This window comes from Physeter macrocephalus, chromosome 20 (assembly GCF_002837175.3).
Source record: "Physeter macrocephalus isolate SW-GA chromosome 20, ASM283717v5, whole genome shotgun sequence".
Taxonomy (NCBI): Eukaryota; Metazoa; Chordata; class Mammalia; order Artiodactyla; family Physeteridae; genus Physeter; species Physeter macrocephalus.
Window position 1 is genome coordinate 66908079 of NC_041233.1, and position 25782 is coordinate 66933860.

The 25782-nt window shown below is 44.3% G+C and overlaps 2 protein-coding genes across 2 annotated transcripts in view; one reads left to right on the forward strand and one right to left on the reverse strand.

Moving 5' to 3' along the window:
- The first annotated feature begins 6618 nt into the window (after positions 1-6618).
- Positions 6619-21135, forward strand: TECTB (tectorin beta). The gene is made up of 10 exons (XM_007121645.1): positions 6619-6694; positions 7423-7613; positions 9091-9233; positions 9339-9411; positions 12982-13085; positions 13229-13312; positions 17203-17365; positions 18776-18848; positions 19972-20004; positions 21086-21135. Exons 1-10 carry the CDS (start codon positions 6619-6621, stop codon positions 21133-21135), a joined length of 990 nt encoding a protein of 329 aa, XP_007121707.1.
- A 4366-nt stretch (positions 21136-25501) lies between these two features.
- The window catches only part of LOC102980216 (guanylate cyclase 2G-like), a 47477-nt gene continuing 47196 nt past the window's right edge, over positions 25502-25782 (reverse strand). The window contains 1 exon segment of the mRNA XM_024121541.2: positions 25502-25606. Coding sequence (XP_023977309.2) covers positions 25502-25606 — 105 coding nt within the window.

Here is a 25782-nt window from a genome sequence, read left to right on the forward strand (position 1 = left end):
TTTGAGAACAAAGTGACATGTGGTTACAGTTGCACAGTCGTCTAGCAATAGTGCACAAGATCATTATATAGGTTCTTTTCTTCTGCTGCTTCTTCCTTATACCCATCTCTGGCTATCTGAGAATTGGACTGGGCCAGTATCTCTACACTAAACCATCACAGACATAAAGGAAAATGAATCTCACTCCACCTCTGTCATAATTACAGACGTATCAGTCTTGGTTAGACTTTGGCTGAGAATGAGCAAGAAGCTCACTGGGTAAGAGAATGGCTCCCCTTGAAGTTCCTGGAAAGAAAAATCAGTCCACCGACACAGACATGGGTCCTAGAGAGCAAATCTGTGAATTAGTTTTAGTTTCTACAGATCCATGGGACAATTACTCTAATCTGAATTATAAATCTATAACCAAAGTGACACTAATATGCCAAACAGAGAAAGAAAACCCAGAATGGCATTATCCACCAAGGATGGAAATGCTCATAATATGAAAGACCAAGCAAGAGGAAATGTGCTTCGAGTCAAACAGGAAAACTTGCTTGGGTGTCAGGGAAAAGAGCTTTAAAATAAAAAGTATGTGACGATTGGTGAATGTATCATCTCCATCTTATATCAGAGCCTCCTTAAGTGCCATAGCCCCTTCCTAGAATATTCTGTCCCTACACACACACACAAGCGTGCATATACACAAGCACACATCCCTTCAGCACCCAGCCCAGCTCCTCATCCTTCAGGTCCCATCCTAAGTCTCTTCAAAGAGATTTCCTTGGGCTTCCCTGGTGGCGCGGTGGTTGAGAGTCCGCCTGCCGATGCAGGGGACGCGGGTTCATGCCCGGGTCCGGGAGGATCCCACGTGCCGCGGAGCGGCTGGGCCCGTGAGCCATGGCCGCTGAGCCTGCGCGTCCGGAGCCTGTGCTCCGCAACGGGAGAGGCCACAGCAGTGAGAGGCCCGCGTACCAAAAAAAAAAATAAATAAATAAGAGATTTCCTTACCAGGCTGTCTAAATTAGATGCCTCTTCTCTGTCCCATTATTCTTTATTTTTAAAGCCTATTTGTGTTCTTCCTCAATATCCTTACATTTACCCCAAGTAGGAGATGATAGATATAGATAGATAGATAGATAGATAGATAGATAGATAGATAGATAGATAGATAATGTATATTTTCATATATGTGTATTTGATTACTACCTGGTACCTTACAGACACTCATTACATATTTGGTGAACGAATGGATGAGTAAATGAATGAAAGAATAAGTGGACGATACTCTGGGAAGTTTTAAGAACAGAACAAATGATTCACCTTAAATGTTTTAGACCAGCAGTGAGATTCCTAATCTTGATCTGAGGAGGAGCTATTTTTAATTCTTCAGTCCTATGATTGGAGGAGGAGAGAAGGGTGGGGAGAAGACAGGAAAGGGAGGGGCTAATGGGTCCTACTTTTCAGAGAAAGAGGGCAAGTCTTTATCCCCTGCGCAGAGATTAGCCAGATAAGCCTGGAGAGGCCAGCCTGTATGCCTGGGGCACTCTGGGAACTCGTGGCCCCAGGGTTTGCGGAGGGATGGGGGAGGTGGAGCTTCTTGCTCTGAATTTCAAATGCACTCTCAGAAGAGGATCTTTTCTCACTTCTCAGTTCTTCTTTATGAAGTGCGTTTTCCATGAGGGGAACACCACTTTCTCTGGAGAACTGAGAGGAGTAGGCCATTGAAGGCTGCAAGGGAACACCCAGTCATCTGCAAACTGGCAGACAGGGTCTCCCACAAAGTAGAAGGCGGCTTGATTCAGGGCTTAAAGGAAACAATGGAGCCCATTTAACAAAGCCAATGTTTAATGAACTCGAAACAGTGCGCTTTAAAAAATAAGTTAATAAAGCAGCCTTTTAAATTTTAATGCATGCTTATTAGCTTTATTTTCTGACTACCATCTTTTACCTCAGGAAGAGTTTACTGGTTTGTCTATCATCATGATTCATCACCTATATGATTCCTGAGCTACGAATGACAACGTTGATTGGAATTCTGCAAACGGCAACCCTTTTGCATCTGGGCCAGCTTTCACAAACCATGCAAGACCTTCGAATAGAACTGGTACCTTCTATTGCCTGGCAATTCACAAAAGAAAGATACAAGGAGATGGGACTTCCCAGGTGGTGCAGTGGTTAAGAATCCGCCTGCCAATGCAGGGGACATGAGTTCGATCCCTGGTCCGAGAAGGTCCCACATGCCATGGAGCAACTAAGCCCATGAGCCACAACTACTGAGCCTGTGCTCTAGAGCCCGTGAGCCACAACTACTGAGCCCACGTGCCACAACTACTGAACGAGGGAAGCTCCCGCAATGAGAAGCCCGCGCACCGCAATGAAGAGTAGCCCCCGCTCGCTGCAACTAGAGAAAGCCTGCGTGCAGCAACGAAGACCCAACGCAGCCAAAAATAAATAAATAAATTAAAAAAAAAAAAAAAAAGAAAGATACAAGGAGAGACAAACTCATTTTTCAGATGAGTTTGCCATAAAACCCTATTTATCGGGCTCTTTCAAGATCCTGATATTTAAAAAATCTTCCCATCAGTTTTATTTGTGTTTTACGGAGACGTAGCCATGGGCCTCAGTGGGAGACGTCGCTTTTGGGTCATCTCCCAGCGGCACCCCTCCTACTCCACCATCTCAGGAAGGGAGAGGAGTGGTGAAAAGCAGAAAGGGGATGGGGTGGGTCAGTGAAATGGTGGGTAATTACCAAGAAAAAAATAGAAGCCTCTTACCTTTTATCAGAGCAAGTATCAAATACTGTTTTGGCCCAAGTACATTTTGTCCCTTTCTGTTTCTTATGCAAATTACACATCTAGAGACTAGCCTGCCACAAAAGTTGACTCCGCTTCCCCAACTTTATTCAACTTGCCTTTGAAAGGAGTATCATGTACCTGATTGTTAGCTGGGTAACAATCAGAGAAATTGTAGGCAAGATCTTATCATTATCGGGGGGCTTCTTTAGAAATCAAAAGCACCTGCGCTTTGTGAAGATGGGTTTCTAAAGAGAGAAATATTCCCATTAGAAAATGCCCTGAGTTCAAATGGGAACATGATTAACATGTCCTCCCAGCCTGAGGGTACCAACCTTAGACCAATAAACTAGGGAACCTTTATTGAGCACTTACTGTGTGCAAGGTCCTTGCAACAGCCATAGGAGATGGGAAGCCTGATTATACAGATTTGGAAACTGAAGGCTTGGAAAGGTCAAGTGACTTGCCCAAGATCCCACAATTGGAAATGTCACAGAGTCACAACCTCTAATTCCAGAACGTAAGCTTTTAATTACCTATGATGTAATTCAGCACTGATGACATTAATGTATACTATCTAGAGACAACCCCCTCCTAATAGGCTCCCCTCTTTGGATTTTCCAAGCAGAACTAAGCATAAAACAAAAGACTTCCCTGAGGTCCTACTCCTATAGAAGAAAATAAGCTACTCTATGCAAACCAATTTATACTTCATTTAATACTCCTAGTAACATTATATCATAGATATGATCATATCTTTTCAGGAAAGGAGGAAATTAAGGCTCACAGAAGCTAAGTAACTTGCCCAAGAGTACACAGCTAGTAAGAGATAGAGATGGGCTTTTGATTCCCAGGCCAACTTCAGTATCTATCTGCCCGGGACCTTGTAGGCATCCATCAGACATTTCCACTGGGAGAGAAGGAAGGCCTTTAGTTCTCCTGCAACCCTTTTCATGAGTGAACTCTGCCCTTCCAGGTCAGAGTCAAGATGATCCTATTGACCTCCCTGGGCCAAGGTTGGCTGAAAAGAAGGATGTATTTGAAGATGGGTGAAAAGAATCTTCTTGAAATAGAAACAAGTATCCCAATGTACATGGAAGACCAATGCTGAATTATCAGTGATGCATAACATTTGTGTCAAATCAGAGAGGCCATCCTTATGAAATTAGGCTGTATGAGGCCTCCGTGACACGGCTTACCTTTTACTTCCTCTGTCAAGCATGTCGACTCTCCCTTTTCCCTCCTCCCCATCCTACGTTCCCGGTACTGATTTCTATGACTCCGTGCATCCCGCACCCACCCACCCAGTTCCTAGTTCTGCTGATTTGCCTGTGTCTTCCCAGGGCCTTGTCCCCGGTATACGGTAGGGACTTAATATATGTTTAATAAAATGGACGGAGGAAGAAGCTCAGAGTTAGTGCTAAGCCCTAGGAAAGAGAAACTCAGAAGTTATGCATGCTTGTGATATGCAAGCGCCATTTTCTGCTCAGGAAGTAATGCCTCTAATGAATTGTGGAGATCAGTATAAACGTGCTGATATTTCTAGGTCACACTAAACTTGGTCCTAGCATTAAAAAAATTAATGTGTTTCCTCTTCTTCCCCTCTCCAGCCCATTTGGTCTTTATCTATAAAATATATTCATTGCATGTGTGTTATACAATATAGATATGTCTCATGTAGCGTGAATCTACAATGGGCACTTCACGGTACATCCGAGGAAAAGGAAAACAACCCAGGGACACATACATGATGCCAGAAATTGTTAGTTGTCTCTTCGTGTGATCTGTTTCTTTACCTAGCACTTTACAGTGTACAAGAGCCTTCACATCATTGCTCTCCCACCCCGTGAGGTGAGTTCAGGGCTGTGGCTTCCATTTACAGAGAAGGAAACTGAGTCACAGAACTCTTTCGTGGCTTTTGCCATATGGCTATTTCCTTAGTTCTTAAATATCATCATTTAAGGCATGCCATTGATTTACCAATAGGTTTTGAGGATATAAGGAAACTCTACCATACTGTGTATACATATTGCTTATAAGACACATCCCAACGTTTCTGAGATATTAAATTACATGCACTTGGAGACAGAGACGTGTATCTTAAAACTAAGAAAATGTCGTCAGTAGTGGAACAGTGACTTAACATGGCATTCTAACTCTGAGTCACTGTGTACAATTTACCTTCTCAGCTACATTATAAACTCCCGCAAGCAGGGCATTTTTCTACACTTTTTACGTGTCTCTCAAAAAGCTTAATGTAGTGGCTTCTGTACAAAATGCTCGCAGTTGGTTGATAAAAGAGTCCGTTTCCTCTAAAAACAAAAACTAAAAGGAACCTTTAGTTTTCGTTCTTAAATTTCTGGGTACTAAAAATTCCCAGGGAATATATTTTGAAACTTCCCAGGAGCCGCATTTTATCTGTTGTTTTTGGTGGGATCTTGTTTGGTGACTAAGAATTGAACCATAAGATTGCCTCTCTGAGAAAGACAAATACCATATGATACCACTTATATATGGAATCTAAAATATGATACAAATTATTTACAAAACAGAAACAGACTCACAGACATAGAAAATAAACTTGTGCTTCCTGAAGGGAAAAGGGGGTGTAGGGGGGGGGATAAATTAGGAGTTTGGGATTAACAGATACACACTACTACATATAAAATGGTAAACAACAAGATCCTACCGTCTGGCACAGGGAACTATATTCAATAATAAACCATAATGGAAAATAATATGAAAAAGAATAAATATATATGTATATATATATATGTATATATATATATATATATATATATATACATAAACCTGAATCATTTTGCTGTACACCAGAAACTAACACAACATTGTAAATCAACTATACTTCCATAACAAATAAAAATTTTTTTAAAGAAAGATTGTCTTTCTAAGTTCCTTCTCCCAATATCACTGCTCTGGGAGACTAACAAAACTTTAGAAACCTAGGGGGTCTACAATCAAAAGTTGTATTTCCGAATGAAGTTTTGATGAACTTCAAGATGAAACTCTAGAAGTTTGGAGTTTATTATAAGATATTAGAGAAAAAAAATCTTTAACATGTTTGCATGAACACAAACAGCCTATTTTTTTTGTTTAGTATCCAGTGTACCACTGCTGAACTTAAGTCTTCCTAAATTCAGTTTAGATAGCCTGCATGTAAAAATAAGAAAGCAAGAAATAAACCAAAGAAAGCAAGATGTAAAAAAAGAAAATTGTCACCTGTAACCATGCAGAAATTGGTTTGTCTCCAATCAGAGTTATTTTTGTATGAGGAGGAAAAAATTCAACTTTTTATTCCACCCCTGGTTTAAAAAGTAGTTTAAAAAAAAAAAAAAGTTCTCCAACTCTGTGAAGTAAAAGAAATTAGCCTCAAGTGGCTGTAACTGAGCTTCCCATCGGATTATTGTGCAAGGTTGCCTTTTATTTCCCCCCCACAGTGGATAATGCATGTTCATTGTGGTTTATCTGGAGCCGGTTTCTTTTACACCCTCGGCTTATATAAAGTCGAGCTAGGACTGGGAACAGAGATTTGGGGAGCATCTGAGAGGCAGCCTCCAGTCGGAGAGAATGAAACAGTCAGGAAGACGAGCAGCCGCGTGTGAAATTGACACTCTCTGTGGTATGAGCCCCATGTTTGCCTCCCAACGCAGACGAAGAGCCATTAGAAACGAGACGCATGATCCATTTCCTCTGTATGTGCTGCTTTGTTCTCACCCTTAATTTTAATTTCTCGCTCGTGTTTCTGACCTAGAATGATCGAGGCTCGGGCCCTGTCAGGACCGTGAACGTTTGGCCAGCTCGATTTGGCCACCTGGCAAAAGCAATGGTGATGAGGGCCTTCGTCCTGTTGGCTGTCTTTGCAGAAGCCTCTGCAAGATCTTGCACTCCAAATAAAGCAGGTATGCTCTGGGGCTAGCCCATTTTCCTGGAAAGGAACTTTTCCTGACACTTCCCTTCGCAGAATTCATAGCCCTGTGCTTCTATTGTTTGGAAAATGCAATACTGTAGCCAAGTAGAAGCACTTAAGCACCCCAGCGCCCATCCGGTTTTTCCCACAGAAAGTACAAATCTGTTGGGTAAAGTTACACCTTTTAAAAATTAGAGGCTGCTAAATAGATGAACAAATAGAGATAAAATCTTCACATTTTTTTCCCATTTTCTATTTGACTACTGCTTTTCTGTCCTGTGCCATAAATTGCTGTTTCATAGCATTGTGCATAAACGGACATTTTAAATTTTATAGACTCATTTCATGGGATTTTCATATATATATGAAACCAGATTGAATGGATTGGAAATATATATATATATAGGAAATATAAATATATATATGAAAATACATTTAATCTGGTTTCAAAAATACATTCCTTAAAACAGGTTAAAGCTTAAAAGTGGACCAATTTTGAATACATATTAAGAATAATGCAGATATTACACAGAGGTTTCAAAAACTGTAAAAGTGGAACTTCAGTGACTGAAGTTGGGGGAAAACTTTCGTCACAGCTCATGAAGAATAGTGGGGGAAAGTATTTTTAACTAACTGCTTTGCATACTCAGCTGTAACAGGAGCCCACCATATGTAGATATTACCAGATCTGATTTCAGACCAAGTCTCTCCTCTTTCCAGATGTCATTCTTGTGTTTTGTTATCCGAAAACAATCATCACCAAAATCCCAGAGTGTCCCTATGGATGGGAAGTGCACCAGCTGGCACTCGGTGGGCTGTGTTACAATGGGGTCCACGAAGGAGGTTACTACCAATTTGTAATCCCAGATTTGTCACCTAAAAACAAGTCCTATTGTGGAACCCAGTCCGAGGTAAGACCAGGCCACACGTGGAGGAGTTGCTAAGAGGAGGCAACTGGGCCCAAGAATGAGACATCTTCTGTCCACCCTTAAAAAGATTCAGAATTCACCACTTTCTTTTTAAGAGTCAGTCCCAACTCCCAGATTTCCTGAGATATTAGTGTTATTTAAATTCTTTTCTTCTGTCTAGTTTAGGTGACTCTTTGGATTTAAATTTTATTCTCCTAATTCACTGCCTGAGCAGCTAAGCCACCTTCCGTGAGTAGAACAAAGTACATTTCCCACCTCCACCTCACTTGGAGCTCCAAGCACGTGTTCATGGCTGCCATCCTTCCTGAGTTGGATGGGTGAGCCATCCTCTGCCCGAGACTTGGAAGTGGTGACAAAGGGGTGCATGTGGAAGGCATCTTAGGGACCTCCCTGGCGGTCCAGCAGTTAAAAGACTCTGTGCTTCCACTGCAGGGGGCACGGGTTCAATCCCTGGTTGGGGAACTAAGATCCCACATGCCACGAGGCATGGCCAAAAACTAAAAAGATAATGGAAGGCATCTTAAAGGAGTGACCAAAGTATAACACAACCCATCACTGGGTCTTGTGAAGTACCCAGGACAGGTAATCAGAATTAAAAGGAACCACAGACATCCTCTCGCCAAGTATCCTTATGGGATGGAGGAGAAATCTGAGACCTCCCAGCAAAGCCACTAGTTCGGGGCCACAGAACCAGTAGTGATATAGTCATGAAGGGAGCCTAGGTCTTCTGATGCTCTGGCTGACATCTAGAACTCCTACGGCCTTGCCTTGACTGAAGGAGATGGTACATCTATCAGGTCTCAGCTCCTGGGGCTACCTCCTCTTCCTAAAGGTCCCACAAGGATTCAGGGATTTAGGGAGAAGAGTCATGGGCATGATGAACAAAAACATCATGTCTGAATATCCCGGTAAAATGAACTAGAAATCATCTGTGCAGTCTTAGGCAGATCACTTCTCAAGTGAATGTTCAAGATCCCTTTTAACTCTAATATTTGGTGATTTTAAAGTCCGACAAGTCAGAGGAAAGACTCTCAGAAATAGTGCTCATGATGGGAAGAAGGAACGAGCAAAGAACCAGGCAGTAATGTTCTAGAGATGGGAGGTGGTGAAGGTGTCACATAAGATTACATGGACAGGGGAAAGTAAATTAAAAGTTGATGTTGGGGGATAGAGGTTCCTGAGCCAGTCCATTTCGGTCAGAAGCCCAATGGGTATATGGATTTTTTTTAAGTGTACAACATTCAACTTAGATTATTATAAACAGTCTTGAACAGACTTAAGATCTCTTTACAAAAATTATCAGCTCACCTACAAACAAGAGTGGGTGCTATATCAATGGCAGACATTCATGTCTCCCCATTGGGCTTTTTTCTGAACCATCTTCAGTCATTTATCCAAGAGGCCTCATTCACATCATGGGGGTACAGGGCCACCCTAACCTCCTTCTTTCTTTCTCCAGTACAAGCCCCCCATCTACCACTTCTACAACCACATTGTTTCCAATGACAGCACCGTGATCGTAAAGAACCAGCCTGTGAACTACTCTTTCTCCTGCACCTACCACTCCACCTACTTGGTGAACCAGGCTGCCTTTGACCAGAGGTAAGCTGCTCCAAGAGCGGAGGGCTGGCTGCCTTGCGTGTGTTCTGCAGTCCCTGTCAACCAGGCATGTTTCAGTCCTTATGCAAAATTCTCTCCCCTTTTCAGAGTGGCCACTGTTCATGTGAAGAACGGGAGCATGGGCACATTTGAAAGCCAATTGTCTCTCAACTTCTACACTGTAAGTGGTCTCCAGGTCTCCACTGCTACCCTGGGGCCTTTCTAGGAGATGATGGGATGCTTCCTCAGCATTTGTTCTCCTCTAAGCTGTATGCAGACCCCCATTCTTGAATTTGAATTGAGACGTAAGCTTTGTTCTAGCTTTAAGCCTCTTTAAAGACTAGATGCAGCAGACATTCAGATTTATAGACTGGATGGAAGAAAGGAAAGGTGCCACAGAGAAAAAAGGGCAATCTTCCCATTTCACAGATGAGAAAGTTGAGATAAGAGAAATCAAAGGTCAATGGGCAGTAAAGACAGCCAAGGTCTAATTCTTAATCGAGATTTGTTTCCACTACAACCCCCTCCAGAGATTTATATTTAGGATCCAGCTCTTGTTAAAACATTGGCACAGACTAGTGAGCTTGCTACCTGCGACAGGGCTAAGGGGAGAGGTTGGGGTTGGCTGCTGCCGCCTAGTTCTTTGGTCTCCAAAGCCCTTTACTTACTGGGCCTCCTCTTTGTCTAATTTGGGCATGCTGCCTACATTGACATCAAAGCTAAAGGCACTAAGAATAAAATGCTCCAGAGAAACTAAATATGCAATGGCCATTAGCCCAGCTGCCCTCCTGTTTAGATGGGGTGCTCTGGTTTTTAGACCTGCAGCTTCCAGTGAGGGGACATGCACATAGGAAATGGCCCAGCTGGCTAAAGGAAAATGCAGGCAGAAATAGAAACCTTTACTTCCAACATTAGAACTGGAAGATAGCCTTAGAGGCCACCATGTACAACCCATTCATTTCGCAAAGGAAACAACTATATTACCTGGAACTCCACTGACCTTGAACTCTTTGAACTTGCTTTACCAGCTCCCTGGAAGCTATTAATCTTGCTGAACTCAGAAGGTGAGAGCTAGAAGGGATCCTAGAATAACCTAGTCCATTTTACAGCTGAGGATCTGAAACCCAGTGAGGAAATGATCTGTCCAAGATCCCACAGGTGGTCCAGAGCAGTACCCAGTCTGGAACAAGGTCCCCTAACATTGGTCTACAAGGCAAACTTACTATGCAGGGAATGAAGCTTAAGTTTCATGACCCCTCACTTCCACAGGCCCTTTTCAAGGCCCTGTATCTAATTTTGTATTCAGAGTTTTGATTCTTTTAATTAAAGAGGGCTCTCTAAATAAGCTTCAAGGTCCCACAAAATCTAGATCTGCCCCAGGCTACACACCACTAGTGGTTAAGTCCTGAGAAAAGGAAATTCCATACAATCCCTTGACCTATAATCAGGGGGGTTAAAACAGTGTGGCTCACCAGGGTGATGAAAGGATGGCAAAACCACTGTAGTAACTGATGAAGGTTATCCAGAGAGGAAAATAAGCTTCACACATTGACAACAGACTCAGGGGACATCCTGATGACAGGCTGTCTTTACTACTGAGTCCCTGTCTGGAAATACGTGATTGTTGCTTTAACCAGATAAAATTATAGATGTGACCCTATGAAGGTTTTACAACAGTTGGAAATGGAGAGGCACCACGATTGCCAAAAATCATCATCCACCATCAGTTATGTGGAGCTAAGTTTCAGACAGAAATATCAAATCTTATAACTTTTTTAAGAAAAAACAAAAATTAGGAAGCATGTCCTCAGCATCACCCAGGCCATCCTCTAGACGGCTAGACAGACTGCTTCCTTGAACTGGTAGAAATGAGGCTAAGGCCTTCCCTAGGGCCCACCAAGACCCTTACAGGACAAACAAACCTTGGCAACGAGGGGGCTCTGAGGTTATAACCGAGACTTTGGTACTGATTAACATTCCCGCAATGGGCTCGGTTTCCTGTGCCTTACCCATGAGGTTGGTATTTTTCTTCTCCTCCCTTCTTCTGCTTTGAGAGCATTCTTGTGTGTTTCTGAAGCAACAGCTGCTCGCTGCATATATTTCCATCAAATTACCAGAGACCGAGCTGTGCCCTGCATGGCACAATAGAATCAATGCTCTGCTAGTTGCTTAGGATTCTGAGAGCTCCAAATGCCAGGCTCCAAAACCACCAGTTCTACTCAGCATGTTTCCTCTCTTCTCTCTCTACCCCCTTCCACTCAATTCTGCCAACGGTCCGTGGCTGGTATTCTTGGTAAAGTTATTTTGACTCCCAATCCGAAATAAAGGAAGGTAGTCAATTTGTAGAAGTAGCCTAGCACTGTGGTTAAGAAAATAGGCCTTGACATCAGACCACTGGTTTGAAGCCTGTTTCCACCATTTACTAGTTGTGTGACCTTGGACAAGTTAGTTAACCCCTCTGGGCATCCACCTATGCATTTGTTAAGTGGGGATAATAATAGCACTTATCTGAGAGGTTTGTTATGAGGGTTAAATGAAATAATCCTATAAAACCCTTTGCATAGCGCCTGGCGCAAAGTAAATGCCCGAGGAAATAGTCATTCTCACAATTGTAAACTTTGACCTTGTTTAAAGTGGAAACTGAGAACTCCTAGCACCAGCACTGTTACCTTTATAGGGTTGAACATCAATGTCAGAGTGGGATTAGGTTGACTTCTATTCAATCAAAATGGTATTGACTATTCCTTTTAGTTAGACAGAAACAAATGCCAAAGCTTGGGATGGAACGAAGGCAAGCAATAGAGACCAAAATCATAGACTTCCAGAGTCAGCACAAACCTCAGAGGTGATTAATCTTGACCTTCCACCCAATGCCCAAAACCCTTCTGCAAGGCTGCTGAGGGATGGGTTCCCCACCTCTTCCAAGGGCAATGGCAAGTTGGACCTTCTCATGTTAGGTCAGCATGTGAAATCTGATGTCATGAAATCTGACATTCCAAACTCTGGCCCACTGGTCCTGGTTCTGTCCTCTGAAATGATACTACGTGTTACTGATGGTCCTTCAACTAGCTCAAGCTCGCCTTTCCCAAACTAAACATCGTCCCATTCTTGGTGGTCCATCCATCATCCTAGTGACTCTTTTCTCTGTATGATTTCCTGGGTTAATGCCCCCATTAAAAGGCAGAGCCCAGAATGTGCCAAAATAAACTGTCCATGTACTAAAGGGTGAAGCTATCTGGACATAGGTCCTTAATTTTCATGTTACAAAGAAAGTAGAGGGAAATCACACTGAGTATTGCCTCACTGTCAGGTGAGAAGTGGAGAAACTGACCCTTAAAAGCGTTTTGCTTCAGAAATTGAATCAAGTGTGCAGATTCTGTGCTCCACTATGTAACATAATCAGGAAACTTCCCCTGCAAGTGGAGGTATTATTCCAATATTCCAATTCTTGGTTCCCGGGAGACGGGGCCAGGAGAAGCACCTCTGGCTACACTGGGGACGGCAGTCTATGATTTTGGTCTCTATATAGCGCAGTCTCCTGGACATACATGTGATGTCCTCATCCCTGCTAAGATGGCACCAGCCTCCTAGGAGGTACAGCCTCTCTGGTCCCGGCTGGTCTCACTGTGGTCTCATGTACCCGTGCCTTCGGGTTGTTCCTCCCCTCTCCCGTCCCGGTTCATCTGCTCCTGTCAGACCCAACTGCTCAGTCTGACAGATCATAACGCCCAGTGTCAATTTCCTTCCAAAGAATGCCAAGTTCTCCATTAAGAAAGAAGCGCCTTTTATCCTGGAGACATACGAAATTGGTTCAGATCTGTTTGCAGGAGTAGAAGCCAAAGGGTTAAGCATTAGGTAAGTGTGTGTTCTTAATGTTTGTATTTATAAATACAAAGAAGAGAAAAAAAACAAAAACAGCCCAGAGGCTTTTTAATCACCCAAAGTTTCTAGGCATACAACTCCCTAGCTCACAGTGATGCGTTTTGCTTCATTTCCAGGTTTAAAGTGGTTTTGAACAGCTGTTGGGCCACACCTTCGGCTGATTTCATGTATCCCTTGCAGTGGCAGCTGATCAGCAAGGGGTAGGTACGGCTCTCTGGACCACAGGGCTGAGAGGTGGGGCTAGGTAGATCCAGGGCTGCTCTGGCTTGGGACAGCTTGGAAGGAAGAGGCGGAGCCTGTTGGCTCACATCAGTGACTTCCTCTGTGCTTCCAGACCGAGTACTGATACCAGGAATCACTTACATAGTGCTTTCTAGGTACCAGGTTCTGTTCTGAGAGCTTTATCATATATTAACTCATTTGCCTTACAACAGGTAGGTATTATTACTATCATCCCCATTTTCCAGATGAGAAAACTGAGGCACAGGAGGGGTTAAGTAATATCGCATAGTTAGTGTATGTGTGTGTTTATGGGGAAGTGGGCAGGTTGAGTTCAAATCCAATCAATCTGACATCAGAACCCTGTTGAGAACTAACTTAGATATCCATGTAAAAAGCTTAGTGCATAGTACCTAGCTGGTATTCAATCAATTTTAATAATATCATTGTTTTTATTTACTAATAATTTCATAGGTAACGGGGAGTTCTTAAAATTTGGAGTAGAGGACTAAAGTAATGGGATTATAGTATAGAAATGTGATTCTGGAAATCACACATAGGGTGGTTAGAAATAGAACATGCGAGGTAGAAAGACCAGATTAGAGGCTGTGGCAGCTCTAGAGCCAAAGGCGCTAAGACCTGAATCAAGGTTGTAGCTAAGTGAATGGAAAGAAGGTCATCCAACATCACCCAAGGGAGGGAGAAGCGATAAAAATTTAGCAACCAATTGGATATGGTAGAGGGAAGGACCGGGCACAATGTCTGAGGAACATGTGACAAAGAATGCTTTCTGCTGTTGCACCGTGAATTGTGAAGATGAGAAATTGTTTGTCGTAGGCTCCTAGGGAAGAGGGGTTCTGGAAAAGGGAGTTTGGATTCTCCTTGAGTTCAGGGATGACATATTGACCTTGAGATGACAATTGTCTAGAAGCACTTAGAATTGTAACTTTGGAAAACAAAGGAGAGGAGGAGTTAGACTAGAGATGCAGGCATCATCCACACAACAAACAGTAAACACAGAAGAGACCATTCCCCAAACCAAAGCCGACCAGTTACACTGGAACCATCAGGGCTGAGTAAACACTGCCGCCAGGGACAGAGATGATAAGATAACAAAGGTGAAGCCACTTTGGATCTTTATTTTTATCTAACAAACACTTATACAGCCCTTTCAACATACCAGGCATTACTCTAGGTAGGTGCTTTACAAATACTAATTTATTTCAATTTCATTAAACTTCCTATAGAGTAGGTAGTATAACAATCGCCAATTTGTAGATGAGGAAACTGAGGCACAGATAAGTTCAGAAACTTACCCAGAGTCTAAGCTAGTAAAGGGATGGATGATCTGGGCAGCGTTATGTCTTGATAACACAGGGTAGGACAGGCCAGCAAGGCCCATACCCAAGCAACCCATCTTCCTGCAGAGATGGGAGCTTAGTTTGGGTCCTTATATCACATCTGTCATTGAATGATTCATTTAGGTTCTGTTGATGATGATGAAAATCAAATGACCTCAGGCAGACTCTGAAATAAATTACTGACCTACAGGGACCTTGAGATTACCGGGAGGCATTGGGAACCTCTCTCAAACAATAGCCACACAAGGGCAAAGGCTTGTGCCACACCACGGACTCATCTCCTCAGATAGTTCTAGTGCCCTGCACACCTAGTGGATGTGTAATATGGCAGAGAAGGGAATGCCTGTGATTTTGGGGTAGTCGCTACAAGTGGTCCTCAAACTCTAGTGTGCACAGGAATTCCTTTGGGTATCTGCTACACATGCAGACACGTTGTCAACTTACAACATCAGAAGGTCCCAGGGTGAACCCTGGGACGCTGCATTTAAGCACAGCCAAATTAAAGACACCCTGACCTAGTTGCAAACACTGCCTAACTGAAATGGCCCCTTGAGGTTGGAGATAATTGCACAAGACCAGTGAGTGCCAAAGGGGAGAATTAGAAAGGCCACTCCCATAACCTCCCAGATGGTTTTTGTTCACACCAGGCCCTTTGGAAGGAAAACCCAGTTTTCAAGAATTCCTGGAGAGATTAGAATAGGAATTTTGATCTTAGGTGGGGACGTGATGATGGTGTGAAAGCCTCCCCGTGGGCGTTCCACAATCGCGAGATACCTGTCACGGAGGGACAGGTGCCACAGCCAGAGCCAAGAGGCAGCAGTGCCAAGGCATCTAGGCCTGCCTGTTACTTGCCTCCTTCCTGCCACCAGCAAAGCTCTGCTTTACATTGTTCCCACTGTCTGACACCACACCTGGACACTCCGGCAGCCAGGAGCTATTTTAAGGACTTAGTCTTGAGTTCGTACGAGGATCTCGGGTTTAATGACCGAATGATCCTTCAAGAGTCTTGTTTCACAGCTCAGAAAATGCCCCTAAGCTCTTGTCACTGCTCAGAGGCCACCACAAACAGATCCCAGCTTCTGGCCCTGGTCCAGATATAAGGTGCAGTTTTCATGGCTCGTTTCACTCACTCTCAAGAGTTAACATCCCCTCCGTCCTACCTCTAATTTGGCCCCTAATGTCTGCTTCTGATGGACTGGGATGGGGGAGGGCCCACCATGAAGTTTCCCTGGGGAGGCTGCACTGCTCCCTAGTGTGTGTGTTGAGTTGGAAGGACGATAGAGTCAGAGAAACACACCAGGCGGGGCATGAACTTCGGGTCCCACTGAGGTGCTGTCCACTGGTCTTTAGCTTTTGAACCCGTAGACCTTTGTTCCGAAGAGGACAGGTTCGGTGCTCATCGTCACCTGCACACAGGCCCTCACACTCTGTGGGTCTCGCTGTGCATTCCCGAGAACCACTGTGTCTGTTCCCAACCTGGCTGCGTGTCTGGCACTTAAGTAGGGAATCCATATGTGTTTGGTAAATGAAAAAGTATTGTGCTTAAACCAGGCTTTCCCAATCTCGACACTGTTGACTTCCGGGGCTGGATCATTCTTTGTTGTGGGGTCTGTCCTGTTCCCTGTAGGGCATTCTACAGCATCCCTGGTCTCTACCCTCTAGGTGTCAGGAGTATCTTCCCCCCAGTCACCACAACCACATGTCAAATTTCCCCGGGGAGGCAAAATGGCCCCCAGGAGAGAACAATTGGTTTCGACAAATGCCCATCTGTGTCATTATTTTTTCTTTTACTGCAGTTGTACATTTGGGACTTTGAAACTTCCCAAATATTACATTCTCATTATAGAGAATTTTTTTTAAAAAAAAACAACATAAAGGTGAAAGAAGAAAACAACAACTGTCCGTAATAGCCAGTGTTAACATTTAAATGGTATCCTCCCAGCCATTTTTTTCTGTGCTCATATTAAAAATATCTTTACAAAGGTAATTATACAATAGAATAGATATAGCGCTTAAATAGTACAATGTAAATTCAAATTCCCGGTGGCAAAACCTCACAATACACACACAGCAATACGCTGGGTGTGACCTGGGCGTAGGTGGCTGTGAGAGCACTTTGGGAAAGGCCGTTCCCAGAACCAGCATCTTTATTTTGGACATATGCTGGGAGTCTGTACGTATCCCACTCCTCCCTAGGACGTTGTCTGGGGGATTTCATTTCTTGGGGACAGAGGTGTGGTAACTTCCAGATGTGTGGCTTCTCGTAAGTTGCTCCACCCTTGCTGTACTCTATCTGTAGCATGGGGATGGTCACAGCTATCTCATAGCTCCTCCAGCTGACCCCAAAGAAATGAGGATAAGTGAGGTGCTGCCACAGTGCTTCAGAAGGATAACGTGCTGTGTAAAAGCCCAGGGGAGGCCGTGCGTGACTTTGCCTCAGACGCCCTTGCTGCAGTTCATGAGATGACCTTGTCTCTCCCCCTTCCCTCCCCCGACCCCGTGTGCTTCAGCTGCCCTACGGATGAAACAGTCATCGTGCATGAGAATGGGAAAGACCACAGGGCAACCTTCCAATTCAATGCTTTCCGGTTCCAGAACATCCCCAAATTGTCCAAGGTGTGGTTACACTGTGAGACTTTCATCTGTGACAGTGAGAAGCTCTCCTGCCCTGTGGTGAGCCACCCTTCCCGGAATGAGAATATTACCTGAGGCTGTGAGGGTGAGGGGACGGTATTTGAGAAGCTGTATTTTTACCTGGGAAATTGTCAACAGACCAGCATAGATGTGTGTGAGGACATACTGGAGGAAAGGCTGCTGAGGGTAGGGGCAGACGTTCCAGGAGTGTCTGCCCCGCCACAAACCAGCTACATGGTCTGGCCCAGGTCACTTAACCCCAGAGCCTGGTTTTCTCATCTTTAAAGATAGAGTGGTGATGAGTAATGGCGGCCCTTCTCTTTTCAGAGAGCAATGTTAGGGAAAATGAAAGCAACAACAGACATGGAGATGCTTTGAAAAAGTTAACAGGACAAGGGAGATTCAAAATTCAGCTGGTAGCAATAGGCTCTGGATGGAAGTCGAAGGTAGGTATTTTTAGCTCTTGACTTACCAGCCTGAACGTCCGTCTCTGAGACTTAAGGTGGACAAGAGAGATGTTGCAGGAATTCGCGACATGAGGTCACAGCTGTTCCGACCACATGAGAGGAAGGGCCCAGCTTCCCAGACGTGTTTAGTAGCTCATGCAGGAGGGTCGGTTTCCCCTCCACCTCCTCCACCAAGAAGTTGCTGCAGGATCAGTCAACATGCATAATGAATTCAGGTGGAAGAAAATTTTCCATTGCGACCAGGTGTGAACCTGGTCCTTAGAGCAGTGGTTCCAAAGTGTGGTCCACACTGCTTCAGCATCACCTGGGAACTTGTTAGGGATGCAAATTCTCAGCCCCGCACCCCACCCCCTGGCCCCAGACCACCTGATTCAGACACTCTGGGCGGACCCAGTTACCTCCTCGAGTCTATTTGGGCCGGAGATCTCAGTGAGGAAGGACACAGTGTTTCGGAAGAGGGTACCTGCTCGCATTGCCTGTAGTAACCAACAGAAATAAGATGATAATCTCTATTTCTGTTGATTCATTTGGCCAGACAGTGGTCACTTATGAGCACAGAGAAAGGGAAGGGAGTAGAGAAACATTTAACTGTTCATGAAAGGATTATTATCGGCACTACATTTAAAAAAGAAAATGAACCAGAACACATTTTGCAGGTATCCACGTCTCAGATCACAGTGATGAGAGTAACTGGGTAAAAGCCTTACTTCTCGTCAAAAGAAACGGAGTCAGGTCCTCCCACACGCAACGCGGATTTGTTCCAGCTTGAAGAGTTAAGGACGGAAAGATTTCTTCCTTTTCTCAAGTTGGAGAAGCAATGAGATACGTCTCTCTGGGTTATAAAAACAATAAGGGAACTAATGTCTGAGACCTGGGGAATTTTGACTCAGTCAAGTTTGTGACTTCTTAAAAAAAAATCTCTTTTCTCTCCTGTGTTTGTTTCTCATCCCACCTCTCCCCTCGGCTTCTCCTGGGTCTCCAGACTTGTGACAAACGAAAACGCCTCCTCCGGGACCAGACTGGGGGCGTCCTGGTCGTCGAGCTCTCCCTCCGTAGTAAGCTTCTCTGTTTTCCAAGTGGTTGCCCTCACGCTGGGCTGCGTCCACAGGCACTGCCGGTTTGAGCATTTTAACTGAATAGCCAAACCAGTTGTGCCTGTAGACACAACCTTTACCTGCAACGCGTCTCCTCACCTGGGGGGGTGGGTAACTCACGCCCGATCAAGGAGGTTTGTTAACTACCCTGAAAAGTTCGGTCTGTGGCCTCAGTTCCAATGCCCCCCAGGGACTGGGAAGTGCTGAGCTGCCAGACACAGTGTGCAGGTGATAATAATAATAGAAAATGAAACGTACTGGGGCGTCCGGGGCACATCAACAAAACTAGTAAAGGAGCTGGGTGAGCCCTGGGGTTTCAGAAATAAAGGAGACCCACACGGGCCCTGTCCTCAAGAATGTACCATCCAGCAAGGAGGGAGATGCTAAATGCTAAGGGAAAGGGAGATTACTGTCAGTGGGGGTGGAAGAGGTAGGGTCTATGGGAATAGATGGGTAGGCAGCTCAGTGTAGTCAGGCTTAGGGAGGACCTCTGCGAGTCATCTTTAAGTCTGACCTCAAGAGTGCTGTGACATCAAGCGGGGGCAAGGCCTGGGAGCTTTAGAGGACAGTCACCCAACTCTGGTCAGGAGCCCAACCCCATCTGCTGCCTGACTTTGTATGACCTGTAAGCTAAGGGCAGTTTTTCCTTTTTATGTGGTTGAAAAAAATCAAAAGAAACAATATTTCATAACACAAAAATTATATGAAATTCAAATTTCATTGTATATACAGAAAGTTTTATCGGAACATTGCTGCACTTGTTCATTTAGGGCTTGTCTCCAGCTACTTTCAACGACGTCAGGTAGTTGCAATAGAGACCGAGTGGCGAAGCTGAAAAAGTTTACTATCACCCGCCCTTTTCAGAAAGTTTACCAACCCCTGCCATAGAGAGCCGAGATGAAAATGGTGTGAGATGAAGCCTTTGTCAACCCTGCAAGAAACTCTGCTAAAGACAGTGGGCAGCGGGTTGGTTCCATCAGGGGAGAATCCAGTCAGGTTTGTGTTCTAGGAACGCAGCTCGGAGACTTCTCCCTCTGTGATCTTTTCTTAAACCTTCTGTATTCTCTTTCTTTACTCACTACAGGCAGGGGATCCTCCGGTCTCTATAGCTTCTCAGGTAAGGAAAAGAGACAGCTCTGGGCAATGCTTTTAACAGGCAGATGTGTGTTTTAAAAGAGGCTTACCTTTGGCCCCAGCAAAGCCTTTACCTGAATGAGGTGGAGGGGGATTGAGAGGTCGAGAGGTCTCTCTCCAACCAGCCCCTGAGCTCTGAAGGGAGGGAGGAGCTGGGGGCAAGCTGGATGAGGCAGAGCTGATTCCCCCACCCCCCTACCAAGGCTAAGCAAAGACATCACCAGGTGGTTCCTCTTGGGTTTCTGTGTTCAGAAAACGTGGTTTTCAATGATCTGTTCATTCAACAAATATTTCTGAGTCCCTTCTATGACCCTGCCCCTCATGAACTGAGTGACCTTGGGCCATGACCCCACTCCTGCCTTCCCCAGTTTCCTCTGTGAAATTGGGTTAATAATTGCCCATATCATACACAGAAGTTGTTGTGTGGATTAACTATTACAGCTAAGAGCACTAAACAATGCCCAGCAAGCAACAAACATCCAGTAAAGATCAGCCATAATTACTGACTCTGTACGAGGCACTTTTCTAGGTGGTGTGATTGCTGCAGTGAACAAGGCAGGCAAGGCTCCTGCCCTTCCTAATATGCGTGAAGTATGGTGGGTGGGGCTGAATAATGATGTAGACAGCAGTCCGGGAAGCATCTTAGAGGAAGAAGCATTTCAGCTAAGGCCCAAGATCTCACCAAATGATGCGAGAAGATGGGTAAGGCAGTTCTATTTATAAACAAACTCACAGATGTAGGATTTGCTCTCACAATTACAGGAAATCATGCAAGCCAACTGTTTGAGACTCTCAGATGCACCATCACTGTATTATCGAAGCTCAGGTTCCCATCCGTCAGAGGTCCCTATCCTAGGCTTATCTGTTGGGTTCTCTGTACTGATGAAAGTGAGCTATGGAAACCCCAGAGGATGAACAAAACTGACTATGTACAAAATGTGCAGAGTTTTATGAAAACCTACTTAACGTCCTTGAGTTGACTCATTTATGTTGAGTTGACTCTTTTGTTGAGTTCTCCTTGCTCCTTGTCCAACTGTTTGTCTCCTTTCCTGTCTGGTCCACAGATGTTCTCTATCACCTCATCGTGATGCTGGGGATTTGTGCTGTGTTATAAGGGAGAGCCAGGCAGGCAGCTGCAGCTCCTCCACCCAAGACCATCTCCTCTGTCAATGACAAACTCACATTTATTGTGCTGCCAAAAAGAACAAACAGAAGACCGTATTGTTGGGGGAGCAGAGAACAGCGCTTTGCCAAATATGTGTTCCAGTGATTTTTGTGAATTTCAGTGATTGTTTTTCTTCGGTGCCCCACTTCCTCTTGTGACTTCCTGTGGCTCTTAGATTCTGCCCTCCCTCCCCTGCAGCCGGCGGAGGAGTCTCCTTTCCCACTAGTCAAGTCGAGACTGCAGCGGACTCCTTTGAAAGCTATTCTAATTTTAAAAGACTAGCACACCCAACCAAGCGCAGCTGAGCATTTTGAGGAGAATGTAGGGCATAAGCACAAAGTACTGAGGACAGAATGCACAGGAACAACCAACTTTGCCGACGGAGGCTTTGTCATTGAGGCTTTGCAATTCCTATCTAAGGACCAAGAGCTGAGCCACCAGGCAGGGGTTCTAATCTTTCAAATGATGATGTGGGAATCAGAGTAGAAAACACTCGTTTGCTCAATCCTGAATAATATAAAGGAAAATGATTCTTGAGAGCCCCCAGTGAGTGCTAACCCAACTGGTGTTTTATTACAAGTTTTCTTAAATATGTATAAACATTATCTAGGTATACACTCCTTATTTTTATAGCTGATAATATACGTCTAAGATCGAAAGAAAATTACAAATTGAATAGGACTCAAGCTACAAAAAGAGTAAAACTCACATCAGCCTTAATTGAACATGATAATGTGGCATTGCCTAAATGAAACTGCTACTTGCAACATGCTTCAGAGGGACTGCCACGACAGATTCTCGTCAGCTTGGCAACCCCATCCTACTCGTGATGGCCAAGGCTCTCACTATTTCTATTTGCTCTGCAAGAAATCTTCATTTGTAGAGAATGGTCTGACCTCATTTAGCCTTTGCTTCAACATTCAAGCCCATATCTTTTTTTGTCTCAGTAACCTACGACCATTCGAATGGAACCAACAAAAAATCGGAAACACAAATGCAAATAAAATGAAAACAAGTGGCCAGTGAAATCACGTGGTTTCTCATGCTGAGAGCACTGCCACCCCAGTGATCCAGAATATGTTGAGAGTAATGATTTACACGGTCAAGCAAATAAAAACGGAAAGAAGCGGTCCTGGTAGAGAATTGGCAGATCCCTGAAAATGCACTGAGGACCCCGGTTTGAGGCTAGAAGCTGAGATGCGCTAGGAAAAGCCTGAGCTTTAAATTCTGTTCTTTGTCTTGTACAGACTCAATTAGCGGGCTTATCATTGGAAAACACGTCAGTTTGTATCTCTGTATTTAATGTATTTGAGAAGTTTTGAGATCTGTAGCTTGATGGTTCTTTTACAAATGTGTTAATGAACTCAGAAATTAAGCTAGTTCTCGAACCTCTGGAGACACAGAGTGCATGTTTAGCAATAGGCTAGATTAAAATGACTCGTAGCTGAAACTGGTCTCAAAGCTGGTGCTCCAACCAGTTTGGGATCTCTTCTTCCTATAAATTCAGAATTTTTGTAGTCAGGAAGGACAGAAGACATATTTCAATGGTTCTAGTCAAAAACTCTTAAATAGCATATTCACAGCCATAATCATAAATAAACCCTTGGCTGTCAGAGTAAAACAAAGTTGTGTTAGTTTTGCTTTGTTCTATCATAATGTTTAATGATCTTGTATCTCTTGGTGGTGCTATGGAATAAATAAAATGCCTTAAAATAAATAACCTATGACTATAGCTTACAGTGTAAATATATCATGTTGGTAGCCAAATCTTCAACCCTCCCACTGGTTTCTACAACTAGAGCTTCTTAAATTCACATATATTTCACAGGCTTTCAATCATTTTATCCTACAGTTGCATTTCAAAAATTCCAGTATTGTGTTTCTAGGCAAGGAGGCAGGGCCATTTTGCATGATTAATGTCTGGGGGAAAAGTTTTTGTGGTCATCCTGTCTCTAAGGCCCTCATGTCTGTCACCAGCAACGGCATGTGCTTCAACTCAACGTTAACAGCCCCATGATGTTTGGTTGCATGCTTTACGTCTCACGACTTCTCTACTACGGAATTAAGAGAAAGTCACTCTCCAAACAATCTCTCTTGCAAATTCCCATTAGTGCTAAACATAAAACAGACATTTAGAGAAGGAGGAAAGGGTACTTTCTCCCTTAGGTATCCTTGGTTGACATAGAAAAAAACCCTGAATATAGATTTTAGGAAAGTGCTCTTATGAAAATTCCTAATTATGAACCCTAAAGACATCTTCTGTCTCCCTCTCTCTCTCTAAACTTGAGTAATTCAAACGAAATATAGAGAGACACATGGATATATACACACACATATATACTGAGTATACACAGGCACATAAATCTCTACCAAATGATAGATACAGCTATAGCTATAGCTGTAGAAAGATAGATATAGAGAGATTGATGTCTGTATATACTCAGTATATGTGTATATGTGCATGTATCTATGTATATGTGTGTACATGTATATATGAGCATGTGTGTGTGAATGTGTATATATGTTCTATGTGCATGTGTGTGACTGGATGCCAGATGTTTATGTTACAATGTTTGATGAAAAAGGCAGAAGTAACTAAGTTTTTATTATATGAACATAACTGTGTAAGCATGTGGGCTAGGGCTGGAAGGGAACAAACACACACACTCCATACAGATACAAAGATGGAGTAATGATAGCTGATTGTCATATCCCACCGCATCCCTACATCGGTGTGTTATTTTCTAATTTTCTTTCAATGTGACAGTATTGGATTTCTCAGTTACTTGTGCTCTTTTGCACATACCTCTTTTAGTCCTCAATATGTTGCATTACTACTATCTTTCCTCTCTCCAACTAAACTGAGAACTAAAGATCATAGAAAGTTTCATATTTTCTTGTGTCCCCCCAACGTGGTACCTGGCACAGAGTAAGTACTCAATAAATGCTCTTTGAATTAATGAAACGTTCATAAAGATGGATGGATGGATGGATGGATAGATGGATAGATCAGTGGGAACTGGCCAGTCTCTCTAAGAGACCCCGTAGCAGAAGTTGCCTTGTTCCCTTTCATAATGGAACAAAGTGCTAAGCACCCAGAAGCCTTGATCCCAAACAAGGGAAGAAGATATGAGGCATGAGAAGATAACTTTTGGCCCACTGTCTCCATGCTAAGGTAACTCCCCTGTCCCCTTCATATAAATGCCTCTACCTTCCCTCCTTCCGAGCATCAGTCAAAAGCTTTCAATCCTTGGGACTTCCCTGGTGGTCCAGTGGTTAAGAATCCGCCTGCCACTGCAGGGGACACGGGTTCGAGCCCTGGTCGGGAAAGATCCCACATGCCGTGGAGCAACTAAGCCCGTGCGCCACAACTACTGAGCCCGCGTGTCACAACTACCGAAGCCTGCGCACCTAGAGCTCATGCTCTGCAACAAGAGAAACCACCGCAATGAGAAGCCCGTGCACCGCAATGAAGAGTAGCCCCCGCTCGCCGCACCTAGAGAAAGCCTGCGTGCAGCAACGAAGACCCAACTCAGCCAAAAATAAATAAATAAATAAATAAATAAGATGAAAACGGAATCGTGTCATAGAAAATGGAGTCTGTGAAGTTCCTAGAATTCAGCTGCCCACCTCTGGGCAGAAGAAGAGTCCTGCCAATAGATAAGAAAGAAATTAAGCAATAAATTGAGAATGGGACATGATCCATTTGGAAGCTGCAGTGCTCACAGGAAGTAAGAGCTCAGGGCCAGGCCTTCCAGCCACTGACTGCAGGGGTTCTGCCTGCCTGGGACAGCCTGAACCTGTTGGATTTCAGCGATTCACCCCTCAGAGCTTTAGCCCCTGAAAACATTCCTGAGATGCCTTCTGCTGTGGGCTTCTATGTCCTTGCAGGCCGATTAGCTGATAAAGATAATAAACACTAAAGGTTAGGGAGCAGGCACTTTGCAAAGAAAGGCAGGTCCCTGGCCCCAGGCTTCATTCTCCAGCTTTCCCCTTTCCCAGAATGAAATTGGACTCACTGCAAATTCACAAGCTAATGGGCTGGAAACCTTTGGCAGGGAGGCAGGCTCACTGGCGGGTCTGGGAGCAGCAGCCCTGGTCTCCCAGGAAATGAGTTCACTGTATCCAGCTCATCTGACTCCACCTTTGCTCTAGGCCACAGGACTCCAGGGTGGACACGGGAGGCCAGCTAGATGGCTCCCCCTACTGGGAGACTGACTCAATACCCCGGAACTACAACCCCTGAAGGGGATATTTAAGACACCGCATGGACTTTCCTGGGACCCCACAAACACCTTTGAAGAAAATACTCACCTCAGAAGATCTCTGGGACTTTAGCTTCATCCTCAGTAAATTCGGGGAGTGGGATAGTGAAGCCTTCTTTGCCCTTCAACCAGAAGCTTGTCGGCTCTCCTTTGCCCTGTGGGAAGCAAAGGAGAGCTGGTGAATCACGGAGCAGGAGAGGTTGCCTGTCAAGTGTGGTCTCTCAGCAGACAGCTCAGGTCGCCCTTACTCACTTCCTGAGAACACTGTTTGTAGCCAGAACTGCAATCAGGCAGGAGCTGCCTTGGTGAGGGAAAAGCTTCATCATAGATG